Source organism: Tamandua tetradactyla, chromosome 23 (genome assembly GCF_023851605.1).
Source record: "Tamandua tetradactyla isolate mTamTet1 chromosome 23, mTamTet1.pri, whole genome shotgun sequence".
NCBI classification, from domain to species: domain Eukaryota; kingdom Metazoa; phylum Chordata; class Mammalia; order Pilosa; family Myrmecophagidae; genus Tamandua; species Tamandua tetradactyla.
The window spans coordinates 53,449,993-53,468,114 of NC_135349.1; the positions used below are offsets into that span (position 1 = coordinate 53,449,993).

The 18,122-nt window shown below is 40.4% G+C and overlaps 1 protein-coding gene across 1 annotated transcript in view; it reads left to right on the forward strand.

The window, feature by feature from the left end:
* The window catches only part of CREBBP (CREB binding lysine acetyltransferase), a 223,232-nt gene that overhangs the window by 90,872 nt on the left and 114,238 nt on the right, over nt 1–18,122 (forward strand). The window contains exon 3 of the mRNA XM_077141973.1: nt 3,526–3,702. Coding sequence (XP_076998088.1) covers nt 3,526–3,702 — 177 coding nt within the window. The remainder of the gene's footprint in view (nt 1–3,525; nt 3,703–18,122) is intronic.

Here is an 18,122-nt window from a genome sequence, read left to right on the forward strand (position 1 = left end):
GGACACCTACAACACGTATATTTGTGCGGTTCATATTGTGCTTGAGTTCCCTGATCCCCTGTTCAAATTTTTCCATTCTTTTCCAGATAGTTTCTGTTTATTTTTGGAATTCAGATGTTCCATCCTCCAAATCACTAATTCTATCTTCTGTCTCTTTAAATCTATCATTGTAGGTATCCATTGTTTTTTCCATCTTTTCTACTTTATCCTTCACTTCCATAAGTTCTGTGATTTGTTTTTAGTTTTTCTATTTCTTCTTTTTGTTCAGCCCATGTCTTCTTCATGTCCTCCCTCAATTTATCGATTTCATTTTTGAAGAGTTTTTCCATTTCTGTTCGTATATTCAGCATTAGTTGTCTCAGCTCCTGTATCTCATTTGAACTATTGGTTTGTTCCTTTGACTGGGCCATATTTTCAATTTTCTGAGTGTGATCCGTTATCTTCTGCTGGCGTCTGGGCATTTAGTCAGATTTCCCTGGGTGTTGGACCCAACCTCTTTTTTTTTTTTTAATAAGAAAATTTAATTGAGAGCGATAAGAGAAAAAAGGAAAGTAGCCGTTTCATAGGTACAGTCTTCCATACATTTTCATTTGGCCTTCTGATTCAGCAAAAGTAACAATATCATTAACTGAATATCCAAAATAGAGCAGTTAAGTTCTCTTGGGCACAGAGGATAAAAATATTTTACTCTTAGTTTTACCCCAAAGTTTTCAAGTTCCATAGGGTTCATATCAGCAGCTATGTTCCTTGATTCCTTTAAACAAGTTTTTTTTTTAATTAAACATAACAACATTGTTCTAGTTTGCTAGCTGCTGGAATGCAGTATACCAGAAATGGAATGACTTTTAAAGGGGGAATTTATTCAGTTGATAGTTTACAGTTCTAAGGCCGAGAAAATGTCCCAATTAAAACAAGTCTAAAGAAATTTCCAATCAAAGGCATCTAGGGAAAGATACCTTGGTTCAAGAAGGCCGATGAAGTTCAAGATTTCTCTCTCAGCAAGAAGGTACATGGTGAACACAGTCAGGGCTTCTCTCTCAGCTGGAAGGGCACGTGGCAAACACAGCGTCATCTGCTAGCTTTCTCTCCTGCCTTCCTGTTTCATGAAGCTCCCCGGGAGGCGTTTTCCTTCTTCATCTCCAATGGACTCTCCACTTCGTGGTGCTGCAGCATTCTCTGCTCTCTCTGAATCTCATTATCCTCTTTTATAGGACTTCAGAAACTAATCAAGACCCACTCAAATGGGTGGAGACTGTCATCCCTAATCCAGTTTAACAACCATTCTTAACTAAATCACATCAACCAGGGAAATGATCTCATTACAGTTTCAAATATACAGTATTGAATCGGGATTATTCTACCTTTAAGAAATGGGATTTATATTAAAACATGGCTTTTCTTAGGGGACATACTTCCTTTCAAACCAGCACAAACATCCAAACACAAACATTCTTACCATATGCTCATTCCATTCCTTATATATAATCAGTAACTCACAGTATCATCACAGTTACATATTCATCATCATGATCATTTCTTAGAACATTTGCAACAATTCAGAAAAAGAAATAGAAAGAAAACAGAAAAAAATTCATACATACCATACCCCTTACCCCTCCCTTTCATTGATCAATAGCATTTCAATCTCCTAAATTTATTTTAACATTTGTTCCCCCTATTATTCATTTATTTTCAATCCATATGTTTTACTCATCTGTCAGTAAGGTAGATAAAAGGAGCATCAGACACAAGGTTTTCACATTCACACAGTCACATTGAGAAAGCTATATCATTATACAATCATCTTCAAGAAACATGGCTGCTGAACACAGCTCTGGCAGTTCCGTCCAGCCTCTCCATTACACCCTAACTAAAAAGGTGATAGATACCTATATAACGTGTAAAAATAACCTCCAGGATAACCTCTCGACTCTGTTTGGAGTTTCTCAGCCATTGACACTTTATTCTGTCTCATTTCACTCTTCCCCACTTTTGGTCAAGAAGGACCAGGAATTTCCACACCCCTTGGGAGTCATGTCCCATGTAGAGAGGGGGAGGGCAGTGAGTTTGCTTGTTGTGTTCGCTGGAGAGAGAGGCCACATCTTGGCAACAAAAGAGGTTCTCTTGGGGGTGACTCTTAGGCCTGAGTTTAAGTAAGCTTGACCTATCCTTTGTGGGGTTAAGTTTTATATGAACAAACCCCAAGATTGGGGACTCAGCCTGTTCCTTTGGTTGTCCCCACTGCTTGTGAGAATATCAAGAATTCTCCACTTGGGGAAGTTGAATTTTCCCCCTTTCTCACCATTCCCTCAAAGGGACTTTGCAAATACTTTTTTATTCACTATTCAAATCACTCTGAGATTTATCATGGCATCACTCTGAATAAACCTCTAAAATCTCATGCCCTACTCAAGGTTCCATGTACTAGCTACCAGAATTTCTTGAGTGGAAACTCTTGACTCCTCAGATGTCTACCCTTCAGGGACCACCCCCCCTTTCCTCCCTGTTGCCAAACAACAAACAAACCAAGACACCAGAGATGAGCATTAGGCAGCAGATGGAATATTACAACTTTATGGAAAGGCAAAGCAGATGCTAGAAAATCTAATTTCTTAACGATTGGTCTGCATTCCTCTTGAGGGAAACAGGCGAGCATCAGGATATCATCTTGGGGGTTCCAGAATTTGACTCTTGTGAAGATTGGAGCTGACAGATTAGGAGAGAAACCCACCTGTGTGTGTTAACTGGTGATGGAATCCTGCCTGGTGGGTGTTCACAGGTGTTCATTGACATAGGTAGAATTCTTTCTTCCCATTCTTGCCTTTGTTTACTATGAATTTTGTTTTACTTTAATGTTTTTTACCCATTACGGAAAATTTCAAGCTGGTATAACATTTGACAGAATTACATGACAAACTCCTGTGTTTGCTTTTAGTGACACTCATTTAGCAGTTGGCAACATGTGGCCAGAATTTTTTTCATCTATCCCCCTTCTTTACCACCACCACCTGCCTCCTTGGATCATTCTTAAAGCAAATCCCAAACATTATGTCATTTCATCTGTGAATATTTGTACCATGCATTTTGAACTAATGGAAACTTAGTTCAAATCTGATGGGGAATTTAAAAGAAACTAATTACTTATAGAGTAATTGAGCATTAAACAGAAGTAGCTCCCCTCATTTCATGACTTTGGAAGGTTTTGTTTTCCATATGATTTTGTTACCATGATAGTGCCTTAGGTTGGGGAAGAGGAGTATTCCTCAGGGTGAAGTATGAAAGTGGGGGCTCTTTGGGATGAGTCTAGGATGATGGGAAAGATGTAGTTGTTTGGAGAAGCTTCATTAGTCTTTTGCCTTCAGTATGTATTCTTTGTTCATAATCTTGACTGTGAACCTATTATTTATAGTAGGTTTTACAAGAAATAACAACTTATGCTTCAGTGGGTCAAAGGCAACATTTTGAGTCCTTTTCTTTTATATGTAATCACACCATGACAGCTAACATTACCTCTTTTTGTTTCAGATGGGAATGACTGGTAGCACGAGTCCATTTGGACAACCCTTTAGTCAAACTGGAGGGCAGCAAATGGGAGCCACTGGAGTGAACCCCCAATTATCCACCAAACAGAGCATGGTCAATAGTTTGCCTCCTTTCCCTACAGACATCAAGAATGCTTCAGTCACCAATGTGCCAAATATGGTAAGTTGCCTTGGTGCTCAGTGCATTGAGTCTCCAAAGGGTGCTTTGGGGGATGGAGTGTGCTGTGATAATAGTGCCAAGCTACTAAGGTCTGTCAGGGGCAACTGGAAAATGACCTGTGTGTTTCTTATGATCAGCTCATTCTAATTGGTTTTTCCATTTTCTGTGTGGAGGTAATAATAGAAGAAATAAGTAGAGGTGACTCAGCCACCGCTTCCGAAGTTCCCTTTGTTTATGGAGAGAATTTACATATGTGAATCATTTCACCTTTCTCTCTAGGATCACCCTTTTGAATCAGTTGTGTAGCCAAAGCAATTAGTAACCTGGTTTTTCTGATACTCCTGTTTGCTTAATGGTTTTAAGAAGTCAGTAGAAGCCCATCAGTTTGTGTCACAGTCAAATAAAGGACATCATCTTCCAGGGTGATATCTGACTTGATATTTAATTTCACATCTTCCTTCTCTCTGAGATTTCCCACCTGTAAATAGGAGCTGCTTTTGCAACCTGTCAACCTAACTAACCAGGATGTTATGGGAGCAAAAAATCTCCTTTTGCTCCATAAAATACAATTTCTTTTAATTCAAACAGTAGGAGAAAGTGCAGTCCTTGATCAGACCTCAGCATGCACATGCCAGCAGCTTGCTGAGCACCTGGCGTATGTTTGGTGGTCAGCAGTAGACCTCAGGGAGCCAACTCTTTTCCTCTCTGGACTTGTTGCTGGGAACTTCACCTTCAGAGCTGCCATCCAGTATTCTGCATGCAGTAGGTTTGGAACACTCAAAAGAAAGTAGGGGATTGTGTTCAGAAAAAGTTGGTGTGGTTTTTTTTTTAAAAACTTAAATATTTTGAAGTAATTTAAAATTTGCAGAAGTGTTACAAAGCTAATACAGAAAACTACCATATATAACCGTCACACAGCTTTTTTTCATATAACCTTGGTACGTTTGTCAAAACTAAGAAACGAACGTGGCTTTTCAGTAGTTGAGAATAATGTTTAAGGCTGTCGGGAAGCAGGGAGATTTGGATCTTTCTCCTAGAGTTTGATTAAAATCAAAAGTGGGATAATGTTGAGGTCTCCTGACTAGGTATTCTCTCTCTGTTGGCTACATTCTTCCTTTTTTAAAAACAACAGTACAGTAAAAGTAGTGTAAAACTGCTTAAAGTTTTTAACTACTTCTTTATTTTTTTGATCATCCCCCTTTCCTTGATCTCCTTCTGTCTTGTTGTGGGGATTGTTCTGTTTTCAACAGTACAGATACGGAGCCTAAAACAAAGTCCAGAGCCCTTTAGCTCAGCCTCTGAGTTCTGGTGCAGCACTGACCTGCATAAAGCTGTCTAGTACTGGGATGGGATGCCCAGAGTCCTTCCTGGTCTCTTCTGCTTTTCCTTTTCCAGACTGTACCCGAAAGAATAGTGGCGTGGATGCAGTGCTGGTGGCCATCACTTGGAACATACTCAGTAACCAGGAGCAAATTTTCGTTTCAGAGTAAAAGCATTTGCTTGGTTCCCAGGCATCCCATGTCCTATAGTTTGAGAATACCTAACGTAATACTTTCTTCACTTTTCTTTTTCAAAATCTTTCTCTCCTCCTTACTTTCCCCTTTACCCACAACAATGTGACAGAAAACCGTCACTCCATATTTTCCTGCCAGCATTTGTGCTGCTCCAGGGATAGGACTTGAACTTCTCAGGATTGGTGTGCTTGCTGTACTGAACTAGAAAGAAGCTTCTGGTTCTCTTCAGTGCACCCATAATGGAGGCGTTAGGTCTAGGATGGGATTTCCCTCTCAGTACTGTTGGCATTTGCGCCTTGATCATTCTTTGCTGTGGGGCCATCCTTTCCCTCACAGGATGTTTAGCAATATCCCTGGTCTCTCCTCACTAATCGCCAAGAGAGTATGTACACATGCACACACACGCAGTTGTGACAACCAAAAAGGTCTCTAGATATTGCCACGTGTCTTCTTGGAGCATAATTCTCCTCTCCCCCAATTTGAGAACTCCTGCTTTGTGAAATAGTTAAGAGGAAACAGTAGCAATAGTATTTCTTCCTTTTATCTGTCCTCCTGACAGAAATAAAGCCAGTGAATTCATGGTCTTCCCCCATTTTTCTTTTGATCCCATCAGGATCATCATAAACTGAGAATGTGTTTGGTCTTTAAGCTCTCTGTGCTTGCTTGCATTTGAACACTACGTGCATGTCCTAGCTACTGCTTTCTCACAGGGTGCAGTGTATTTTGTGAAGGAGCCATAGAAAATGCCTTTGGGTGAGGGTGGGATGGGGGCAGTGGACAAAAGTTTCAGTGACACCCTCAGGCACTTACTCCATCTCTGATTCTGGAGGGCACAGAGTGTCTGTGAGGCAGCAGGATCCAGTGGCACCCATCAACACTGTTGGGGCAGGAAATGGAAGGGGGCTGGCAAATAAGTGTAACAACGAGAGCACATAGTTTGCATGCCATCTTCCAAAGTATTTTTTTGTTGTTATTTTTATTTTTATTGATAGAACTTAACATACAAATGCACAAACATTCTTAACATAAACATTTCATACATGGTGAACGGTCTTCCAAAGTGTTTTCATGCCCTGTGTTATATCATTATTCATGGGAGCCTCTTGAGAGGCTTCATTACATATCCCATTTTACAAATGGGAAGTTGAAGCTCTGAGAGGTTTGGGTTTGTTTAAGGTTGTGTAGTTTCTTGTCCACAGAGCCCAAAGCTCTTTTTAATTATGTTCTTATGTCATGTTTTACCATCTGTATTAGCTAGGGTTCTCTAGAGAAACAGAATCAGCAGGAAATATCATAGATATAAAATTTATGTGTCTCACTTAACTGTGGGAATGTAGAATCCGAAATCCGTAGGGCAGGTTGTGAAGCTGATGACTGCAAGGAAGGGTGTGGACAAACTCCACAGGAAAGGCTCCCTGGCTGAAACAGGAAGACTGTCTCTTCTGAATTCTCCTTAAAAGCCTTCAGTGATTATATTAACTGTCACTCATTGCAGAAAATACTCCCCTTGGCTGATTACAAATTCAGTCAGCTGTGTATGCAGCTAACGTAATCATGATTTAATTCTATGAAATGTCCTCATAGCAACGGACAGGCTAGCACTTGCCTAACCAGACAAACTGGGCACCACCCCCTGGCCTGTTGACACATGAACCTGACCATGACAGTCTACCCCTTGTCAACTTGGCAGCTATATGCATCACCTTTAACCATACTTAATTTCTAAATAGAAGACAATAAAAGACACATTTTTTTTTCCTCACCTAACAATACTCAACTGTCCCACATACAACTTGAAGTACATTTAATCTCTCCAGAGTAGGGTGCAAGTCCTTGGGTAATATTCATTATTAAACTTGATATCTTACAACTTAAATTCTATAACATGAACAAAACAACATTACAGTCCTTGTTTCTGTAACTGATCATATGGTCATAGTTCATATTTATCACCACCTTCTTCCACTACACATTCCATGTTCCCTTTACACTCAGAAAGCATTTCAGCTGGCTGTGGTTCTTTGCCTGGTGGGGTGACCCAGATCTTCATTCCTGAAGTTTCACAGCCATTAGTACTCCTACCTGGATTGAGTTGTTGCAGTTTTCCATTAATTTTTTTTTTTATTTTTATTTTTTTTATTTTTATTTTTATTTTTTTATTTTTTATTTTTTTATTTTTTTATTAACGGAAAGAAAAAAAAAGAAATTAACACAACATTTAGAAATCATACCATTCTACATATGCACTCAGTAATTCTTAACATCATCACATAGATGCATGATCATTGTTTCTTAGTACATTTGCATCGGTTTAGAGGAACTAGCAACACAACAGAAAAAGATATAAAATGTTAATATAAAGAAAAGAAATAAAAGTAGTAGTAATAGTAAAAAACAACAACAACAAACAAACCAACAAGCAAACAAAAACAAAAAAAACCCTATAGCTCAGATGCAGCTTCATTCAGTATTTTAACATGATTACTTTACAATTAGGTATTATTGTGCTGTCCATTTTTGAGTTTTTGTATCTAGTCCTGTTGCACAGTCTGTATCCCTTCAGCTTCAATTACCCATTGTCTTACCCTGTTTCTAACTTCTGCTGAACTCTGTTACCAATGACATATTTCAAGTTTATTACGAATGTCCGTTCACAACAGTGGGACCATACAGTATTTGTCCTTTAGTTTTTGGCTGGATTCACTCAGCATAATATTCTCTAGGTCCATCCATGTTATTACATGGTTCATAAGTTTATCTTGTCTTAAAGCTGCATAATATTCCATCGTATGTATATACCACAGTTTGTTTAGCCACTCTTCTGTTGATGGAGATTTTGGCTGTTTCCATCTCTTTGCAATTGTAAATAACGCTGCTATAAACATTGGTGTACAAATGTCCGTTTGTGTCTTTGCCCTTAAGTCCTTTGAGTAGATACCTAGCAATGGTATTGCTGGGTCGTATGGCAATTCTATATTCAGCTTTTTGAGGAACCGCCAAACTGCCTTCCACAGTGGTTGCACCCTTTGACATTCCCACCAACAGTGAATAAGTGTGCCTCTTTCTCCGCATCCTCTCCAGCACTTGTCATTTTCTGTTTTGTTGATAATGGCCATTCTGGTGGGTGTGAGATGATATCTCATTGTGGTTTTGATTTGTATTTCTCTAATGGCCAGGGACATTGAGCATCTCTTCATGTGCCTCTTGGCCATCCGTATTTCTTCTTCTGGTAGGTGTCTGTTTAAGTCTTTTTCCCATTTTGTAATTTGGTTGGCTGTCTTTTTGTTGTTGAGTTGAATAATCTCTTTATAAATTCTGGATACTAGACCTTTATCTGATATGTCATTTCCAAATATTGTCTCCCATTGTGTAGGCTGTCTTTCTACTTTCTTGATGAAGTTCTCTGATGCACAAAAGTGTTTAATTTTGAGGAGCTCCCATTTATTTATTTCCTTCTTCAGTGTTCTTGCTTTAGGTTTAAGGTCCATAAAACCACCTCCAGTTGTAAGATCCATAAGATATCTCCCAACATTTTCCTCTAACTGTTTTATGGTCTTAGACCTAATGTTTAGATCTTTGATCCATTTTGAGTTAACTTTTGTATAGGGTGTGAGAGATGGGTCTTCTTTCATTCTTTTGCATATGGATATCCAGTTCTCTAGGCACCATTTATTGAAGAGACTGTTCTGTCCCAGGTGAGTTGGCTTGACTGCCTTATCAAAGATCAAATGTCCATAGATGAAAGGGTCTATATCTGAGCACTCTATTCGATTCCATTGGTCGATATATCTATCTTTATGCCAATACCATGCTGTTTTGACCACTGTGGCTTCATAATATGCCTTAAAGTCAGGCAGCGCGAGACCTCCAGCTTCGTTTTTTTTCCTCAAGATGTTTTTAGCAGTTCGGGGTACCCTGCCCTTCCAGATAAATTTGCTTATTGGTTTTTCTATTTCTGAAAAATAAGTTGTTGGGATTTTGATTGGTATTGCATTGAATCTGTAAATCAATTTAGGTAGGATTGACATCTTAACTATATTTAGTCTTCCAATCCATGAACACGGTATGCCCTTCCATCTATTTAGGTCTTCTGTGATTTCTTTTAACAGTTTTTTGTAGTTTTCTTTATATAGGTTTTTTGTCTGTTTAGTTAAATTTATTCCTAGGTATTTTATTCTTTTAGTTGCGATTGTAAATGGGATTCGTTTCTTGATTTCTGCCTCAGCTTGTTCATTACTAGTGTATAGAAAAGCTACAGATTTTTGAATGTTGATCTTGTAGCCTGCTACTTTGCTGTACTCATTTATTAGCTCTAGTAATTTTGTTGTGGATTTTTCTGGGTTTTCTACATATAGTATCATATCGTCTGCAAACAGTGATAGTTTTACTTCTTCCTTTCCAATTTTGATGCCTTGTATTTCTTTTTCTTGCCTAATTGCTCTGGCTAGAACTTCCAACACAATGTTGAATAATAGTGGTGATAGTGGACATCCTTGTCTTGTTCCTGATCTTAGGGGGAAAGTTTTCAATTTTTCCCCATTGAGGATGATATTAGCTGTGGGTTTTTCATATATTCCCTCTATCATTTTAAGGAAGTTCCCTTGTATTCCTATCTTTTGAAGTGTTTTCAGCAGGAAAGGATGTTGAATCTTGTCAAATGCCTTCTCTGCATCAATTGAGATGATCATGTGATTTTTCTGCTTTGATTTGTTGATATGGTGTATTACATTAATTGATTTTCTTATGTTGAACCATCCTTGCATACCTGGGATGAATCCTACTTGGTCATGATGTATAATTCTTTTAATGTGTTGTTGGATCCGATTTGCTAGAATTTTATTGAGGATTTTTGCATCTGTATTCATTAGAGAGATTGGTCTGTAGTTTTCTTTTTTTGTAATATCTTTGCCTGGTTTTGGTATGAGGGTGATGTTGGCTTCATAGAATGAATTAGGCAGTTTTCCCTCCACTTCGATTATGTTGAAGAGTTTGAGGAGAGTAGGTACTAATTCTTTCTGGAATGTTTGATAGAATTCACATGTGAAGCCGTCTGGTCCTGGACTTTTCTTTTTAGGGAGCTTTTGAATAACTAATTCAATCTCTTTACTTGTGATTGGTTTGTTGAGGTCGTCTATTTCTTCTTGAGTCAAAGTTGGTTGTTCATGTCTTTCCAGGAACCTGTCCATTTCTTCTAAATTGTTGTATTTATTAGCGTAAAGTTGTTCATAGTATCCTGTTATTACCTCCTTTATTTCTGTGAGGTCAGTAGTTATGTCTCCTCTTTCATTTCTAATCTTATTTATTTGCATCCTCTCTCTTCTTCTTTTTGTCAATCTTGCTAAGGGCCCATCAATCTTGTTGATTTTCTCATAGAACCAACCTCTGGTCTTATTGATTTTCTCTATTGTTTTCATGTTTTCAATTTCATTTATTTCTGCTCTAATCTTTGTTATTTCTTTCCTTTTGCTTGCTTTGGGATTAGTTTGCTGTTCTTTCTCCAGTTCTTCCAAGTGGACAGTTAATTCCTGCATTTTTGCCTTTTCTTCTTTTCTGATAAAGGCATTTAGGGCAATAAATTTCCCTCTTAGCACTGCCTTTGCTGTGTCCCGTAAGTTTTGATATGTTGTGTCTTCATTTTCATTTGCCTCTAGGTATTTACTAATTTCTCTTGCAATTTCTTCTTTGACCCACTTGTTGTTTAAGAGTGTGTTGTTGAGCCTCCATGTATTTATGAATTTTCTGGCACTCCGCCTATTATTGATTTCCAACTTCATTCCTTTATGATCCGAGAAAGTGTTGTGTATGATTTCAATCTTTTTAAATTTGTTAAGACTTGCTTTGTGACCCAGCATATGGTCTATCTTTGAGAATGATCCATGAGCACTTGAAAAAAAGGTGTATCCTGCTGTTGTGGGATGTAATGTCCTATAAATGTCTGTTAAGTCAAGTTCATTTATAGTAATATTCAGGTTCTCTATTTCTTTATTGATCCTCTGTGTAGATGTTCTGTCCATTGATGAGAGTGGGGAATTGAAGTCTCCAACTATTATGGTATATGTGTCTATTTCCCTTTTCAGTGTTTGCAGTGTATTCCTCACGTATTTTGGGGCATTCTGGTTCGGTGCGTAAATATTTATGATTGTTATGTCTTCTTGTTTAATTGTTCCTTTTATTAGTATATAGTGTCCTTCTTTGTCTCTTTTAACTGTTTTACATTTGAAGTCTAATTTGTTGGATATTAGTATAGCCACTCCTGCTCTTTTCTGGTTGTTGTTTGCATGAAATATCTTTTCCCAACCTTTCACTTTCAACCTATATTTATCTTTGGGTCTAAGATGTGTTTCCTGTAGACAGCATATAGAAGGATCCTGTTTTTTAATCCATTCTGCCAGTCTATGTCTTTTAATTGGGGAATTCAGTCCATTGACATTTAGAGTTATTACTGTTTGGATAATATTTTCCTCTACCATTTTGCCTTTTGTAGTTTTCCATTAATTTTGATCACAGGGCTTGGTAATACTAAAAGATACTCTAGGGGATTTCCTATATTCCAGGAAAACTCTTCTTTACCTCCATTGTATAGTTGCAGTCCTATTTTCCCCTGATCATCAGAGTCAATCACCCCAGCCAGTAAAGTAATCCCCTTTTTGGCTTGTTGATCCACGGGCATGAGTAGCCCAAAGTGACCAGGTGGCAGCCTTAGATTCCAGTTCAGTGGAATTGTTGTTTTTTCTGCTGGAAGCCCTCCCCCTTCTGGAACTAAAACCTGTAGACCAACAGAGCTCAAGGTTGCAGAGACAGGGAGCAAAAATTTTCCTAGTGGATCACTAGGGGTAATAATAAGTGGTGCCACATCCATTTCCATCGTTGGTTCCTGGACCCATGGATCCTGGCTGTGGGAGAAACAGCACAATACAGTGGACGCTGATTCAGAGCATACACAGCTTCCTGGAGAACATTACCCCAGTTCTGCAAGATATTGCCACCTAGTTGACACCATAATTAAGTTTTCAAAAGGCCATTCTACTGTTCTATCAATCCAGCTGCTTCTGGATGATGGGGAACATGGTAAGACCAGAGAATTCCATGAGCATGTGCTTGTTCCTGCACTTCATTTGCTGTAAAGCATGTTTCTTGATTAGAAGCAATGTTGTGTGAAATACCATGATGATGGACAAGGCATTCTGTAAGTCCACAGATAGTAGTTTTAGCAGAAGCATTGCATGCAGGGAAAGCAAACCCATATCCAGAGTATGTGTCTATTCCTGTTAGAAAAATATCACTGCCCCTTCCATGAAGGGAGTGGTCCAATGTAATCAACCTGCCACCATGTAACTGGTTGGTCATCTCAGGGAATGGTGCCATATTGGGGGCTGAGTGTGTCTCTGCTGCTGACAGATTGGGCACTCTGCAGTGGCTGTAGCCAGGTCAGCCTTGATGAGTGGAAGTCCATGTTGCTGAGCCCATGCATAGCCTCCATCCCTACCACCATGACCACTTTGTTCATGAGCCCATTGGGCAGTAACAGGAGTTGCTGGGGAAAGAGGCTGACTCTTTCAGGCTGTATCCACAGAACAGGTTATCTTATCCACTTAATTATTAAAACCTTCCTCTGCTGAAGTCACCCTCTGGTGAGCGTTCACATGGGACACAAATCTTCATGTTTACAGCCCACTCAGAAAGGTCTATCCACATACCTCTTCCTCAGATCTCTTTGTCACCAATTTTCCAATTTGGTCTTTCCAAGTCCCTGACCATGCAGCCAAACCATTAGCAAAACCCATGAGTCTGTATTCAAATGCACCTCTGGCCAGTTCTCTTTCCAAGGAAAATGAAGAACCAGGTGCACTGCTTGAAGTTCTGCCCACTGGGGAGGATTTCCCCTCACCACTGTCCTTCAGGGACATCCCAGAAAGGGGTTGTAGTGCTGCAGCTGGCCACTTTTGGGTGGTACCTGCATATCGTGCCGAATCATCTGTACACCAGGCCTGAGTTTTCTCTTCCTCAGTCAGTTTACGGTAAGGAATTCCCCAAGAAGCCATAGCTGTGGTCTGGGAAAAAGAAGATAATGTGGCAGGAGTGGAGACCGTGGGCATTTGGGCCACTTCCTCATGTAACTTACTTGTGCCTTCAGGACCTGCTCTGGCCCTATCTCATGTATACCATTTCCATTTTATGATGGAGTACTGCTGGGCACGCCCAACTTTATGGCTTAGTGGCTCAAACAAGACCCAGCTCATGATAGGCAACTCAGGTCTCATGGTAACTTGGTGGCTCATGTTTAAGCGTTCAGTCTCTACTAAGGCCCAGTAGCAGGCCATAGCTGTTTCTCAAAAGGAGAGTAGTTATCTGCAGCAGATGGTAAAGCTTTGCTCCAAATTCCTGAGGGTCTTCATTGTGATTCTCGTATAGGAGCCTGCCAAAGGCTGCAGACAGCATCTCTATTTGCCAGTGACACTTCCAGCACCATTGGATCTGCTGGATCATACGGCCCAAGTGGCACAAGAGCTTGTACAGCAGCTTGGACCTGTCGCAGAGCCTCCTCTTGTTCAGGTCCCCACTCAAAATTACCCGCTTTTCTGGTCACTCAATAAATGGGCTGGAGTAGCACATTCAAATGCAGAATACGTTGTCGCCAAAATCCAAAGAGACCAACTAGGCGTTGTGCCTCTTTTTTCATCACAGGAGTGGCCAGATGCAGCAACTTATCCTTCACCTGAGAAGGGATATCTCGACATGCCCCACACCACTGGACACCTAGAAATTTCACTGAGGTGGAAGGCCCCTGTATTTTTGTTGGATTTATCTCCCATCCTCTGACATGCAAATGCCTTACCAGTAAGTCTAGAGTAGTTGCTACTTCTTGCTCACTAGGTCCAATCAACATGATATCATCAATATAATGGACCAGTGTGATGTCTTGTGGGAGGGAGAAATGATCAAGGTCCCTGCAGCAATTTTATAACATAGGTATAGAGTTGAAATACCCCTTGTTCTAGTTTGCTAACTGCTGGAATGCAACACACCTGAGACGAATTGGCTTTTAATAAAAGGGGATTTATTTTGTTGGTTCTTCAGAGGAAAGGCAGCTAACTTTCCACTGAGGTTCTTTCTTACGTGGAAGGCACAGGATGGTCTCTGCTGGTCTTCTCTCCAGGCCCCTGGGTTCCAAAAACTTTCCCCGGGATGACTTCTTTCTGCATCTCCAAGGGCCTGGGCTGAGCTGCAAGTGCTGAGATGAGGAATGCCGAGCTGCTAGCTGTGCTACGTTGCACTCTCTCATTTAAGCACCAGCCAATTAAGTCAAACGTCACTCATTGCAGCAGACACGCTTCCAAACTGACTGCAGATGTAATTGGCAACAGATGAGGTTCACGTACCATTGGCTTATGTCCGCAACAACAAGACTAGGTATGCTCACCTGACCAAGTTGACAACTGAATCTAACTAACACACCCCTGAAGTAGACAGTGAGAGTATATTGCTGACCATGCCAGGTGAAAGCAAACTGTTTTTTGTGATCCTTACTAATAGGTATTGAGAAAAAAGCATTTGTCAGAGCAGTAGCTGCATACCAGGTGCCAGGGGATGTATTGATTTGCTCAAGCAATGATACCATATCTGTAACTGCAGCTGCAATTGAAATTACCACCTGATTGAGTTTACAATAATCCACTGTCATCCTCTAAGACCCATATGTTTTTTGCACAGGCCGGATCGGAGAGTTGAGTGGGGATGTGGTGGGAATCACCACCCTTGCATCTTTCAAGTCCTTAAGAATGGCAATAATCTCTGCATTCCCTCCAGGAATCCAGTGTTGCTTCTGATTTACTCTTTTGGTAGGTAGGGGCAGTTCTTCCACTTGGCCTTTCTTACCATAATAGCCCTCACTCCACAAGTGAGAGAGCCAATGTGGGGATTCTGCCAGTTGCTCAATATGTCTGTTCCAATTATGCATTCTGAAACTGGGGAAATTACTTGAATGGGTCCGAGGCCCCACTGGACCCACTGTCAGATGAACCTGAGCTAAAACTCCATCAATCACCTGACCTCCATAAGCCCCCATTCTGACTGGTGGACCAGAGTTACATTTTGGGTCCCCTAAAATTAATGTCAGTTCTGAACCACTGTCTAATAATCCCTAAAATATCTGATCATTTCCTTTTCCCTAATGCACAGTTACCCTCGTAAAAGGCCATCGGTCTCTTTGGGAAAGGCTTGGAGGAAGATTAACAGTATAAATTTGTGGCAGTGTAACAGGGATCTCATCTCCCCCAACAGGACCTGGCCTCCCCCTCATTCAAGGGGCTCTGGTTCTATAAACTGTCTGAAGTCTGAAAATTGATTAAGGGGCCGTGACTCTTTTTGTAATTCAAGTTTGACTTCTGTTCACTTGACCTAGAACTCTTTTGTTTATATAGCTCAAACAAGAATTTAGTAGACTGCCCATCTGTTGTACTTCTAGGTACCCCATGATCTACTAGCCAATGCCCCAAGTCTCTGTGAGTCAGATTATTTTGACTCCTGCTTTGAGTCTGCTGTCTATTACGATAGCCACATCCACCTTGTCTTTGGCATTTAAGTGTGGCCACCTGGCTTCTGCCAGCTCGGGATCCGGTCATCCCCATTGTGTTTAAGGATTCCAGCTCAGTGTTCCTACAGTACTATCTGACCTACAGGGAAGTGCAGCTACAGAGCTCTAAGAGATGATGGCTCTAGTCTCACAACTTTATTTCTCATACTTCTAGTAAAGGTGCATCCTCCAGACATTGCTGGGAAATAAGAGCAGGTTTTCCATGATAAATCCACTCTAACATTCCAATCTCTCTAAGCCTCTGGATCCCCTCATCTACATTACACCAGGGCAGTTCTGGCATTTCAACCTCAGGTAATGGTGGCCACCCTTTGAACCATGCTTCAACCAACCATCCAAACAAACTGTTAATACCTTTTCTGATCCCTTGAGCTATAACATTGAATGCGGAATCTCTGCTTAGTGAGCCCATATCAATAAATTCAGCCTGATCCAGCCTTATGTTCCTCCCACCATTATCCCACACCCTTAAAATCTATAGCCACACATAATTCCCTGATTTCTGTCTATATAAATTGGAAAATTCATACAGTTCTTCTGGAGTATAACGTATTTCCTTGTGTGTGATACTTTGTACCTCACCTTTAGGGGCCTGTTGCGACTTTAGTCTAGTTATAGGTCTGGAAGAAATGAGGTGTGGTGGGGGTGGGTCATGAAAAGAGTTAGGAGTATCTTTCAAGACATTTGCTTCAGGGCATTCTTTTGTAGTTTCACCTGGTAAAACATAATTAATCACCCTAGGGCTAATCCCTTCAGGTGGAGGTTGGGTGGCCAACTCCTCGGGGCAGGCTAGAGGTGAGGCAGCTATGTCCTCAGGATGGACTATTACAGGGTTATTTAGAGAAGACTCAGCATGACCTAGGGTTTCAACCTCTCCACCTACATCATTATCAATCTGTATGTTGCCATCCCATTTTTCAGGGTCCCACTCCTTTCCAATCAATGCTCTCACTTTAATAGCTGACACCATGAAAGTTTGAGATTTCAGTTTACATTGTGAAGTTGCTACTCTGACAGTAAGATTCTGAGTCTCATTTTCAGAGATCTCAAGTCTATGGCTGCAGGAAATAAGATTTTCCTTATGGACACTCACAGAAATGTTTACATCTGTCTGACAGCGTGTAAGCTCATTTGAAGCCTTAAGCCCATCCCTTTCACTCATCGATGTATACAGTGTATCTAACAACAGCCAACCAACATCTCTATACCTCCTATTTCCACAAAACTCTGCAAAGGTGTCAAAAACATCCCCCAGAGCCTGGCTTCAAACAAGCAAAGCATTAGAAGAATCCAATGTGTTGTTTTGACGATCTCTTTTGCCAACTCACCCCATGGATTGGCAGTATCATTCTGATTGTAGGAATCAGAGTCCTTAGTACCTTTGAGTCCAGTCACAGTAGAGAACCAATCATAAAAACCCATGTTTTAAGATTCTGTTACTTTAGAAACACTCCTGGTACCAAACTATATAAGCTAGTCTTCTCTAGAGAAACAGAATCAGCAGGAAATATCCATAGATATAAAGTTTATAAAAGTGACTCACGTAACCATGCGAACATAGAGTCCAAAATCCGTAGGGCAGGCTGTGAAGCAGATGACTCCAAGAAAGGGTCTGGACAAACTTCACAGGAGAGGCCTACTTGCCAAAGCAAGGAGAGAGACTGTCGCTTCTGAATCCTCCTTAAAAACCTTCAGTGATTAGATTAACCTTCACTCATTGCAGAAGACACTCCCTTTGGCTGATTACAAATGGAATCAGCTGTGTATACAGCCAATGTGATCATGATTTAATTCTGTGAAATGTCCTCATAGCAACAGATAGGCTGGCACTTGCCCAACCAGACAAACAGGCACCATCACCTGGCCAGTTGACACATGAACCTGACCATGACACTGTCTCTCAATCCATGGGAATGCATCTGCAGCCTGTGCTTGTGCCACTTATTTGCAGGTCTTTGAATATGTTTTGTGGTCTTCCTAAGTATCTGGCCTCTTGAAATCCATGGATTTTCACAGTGAAGAAAAGTGGATACAGAAAATCTAGGTCTTTTTAAGTGAAAAAGAAGAGTAAAGAATAAATATGAATGCTTTAAGCTTACCTATTTGCATTTTTTTCTTACTTTGGCTAACACTGAAAGCCAAACTAGATTTGATTCTGGTCCGAGCTTTCGTGCTGAGTCACCTGATTCCCCACTTGAGCTCTTCACAGACAAATGTGATCAGTGGCCAGGCAGCTCTTTATTTCCTCCTGTCTTAGTTTCCCAGTTACCGGTGCTGAAAAACGGGAGACAATGTGTTCATTCAGTTTATTA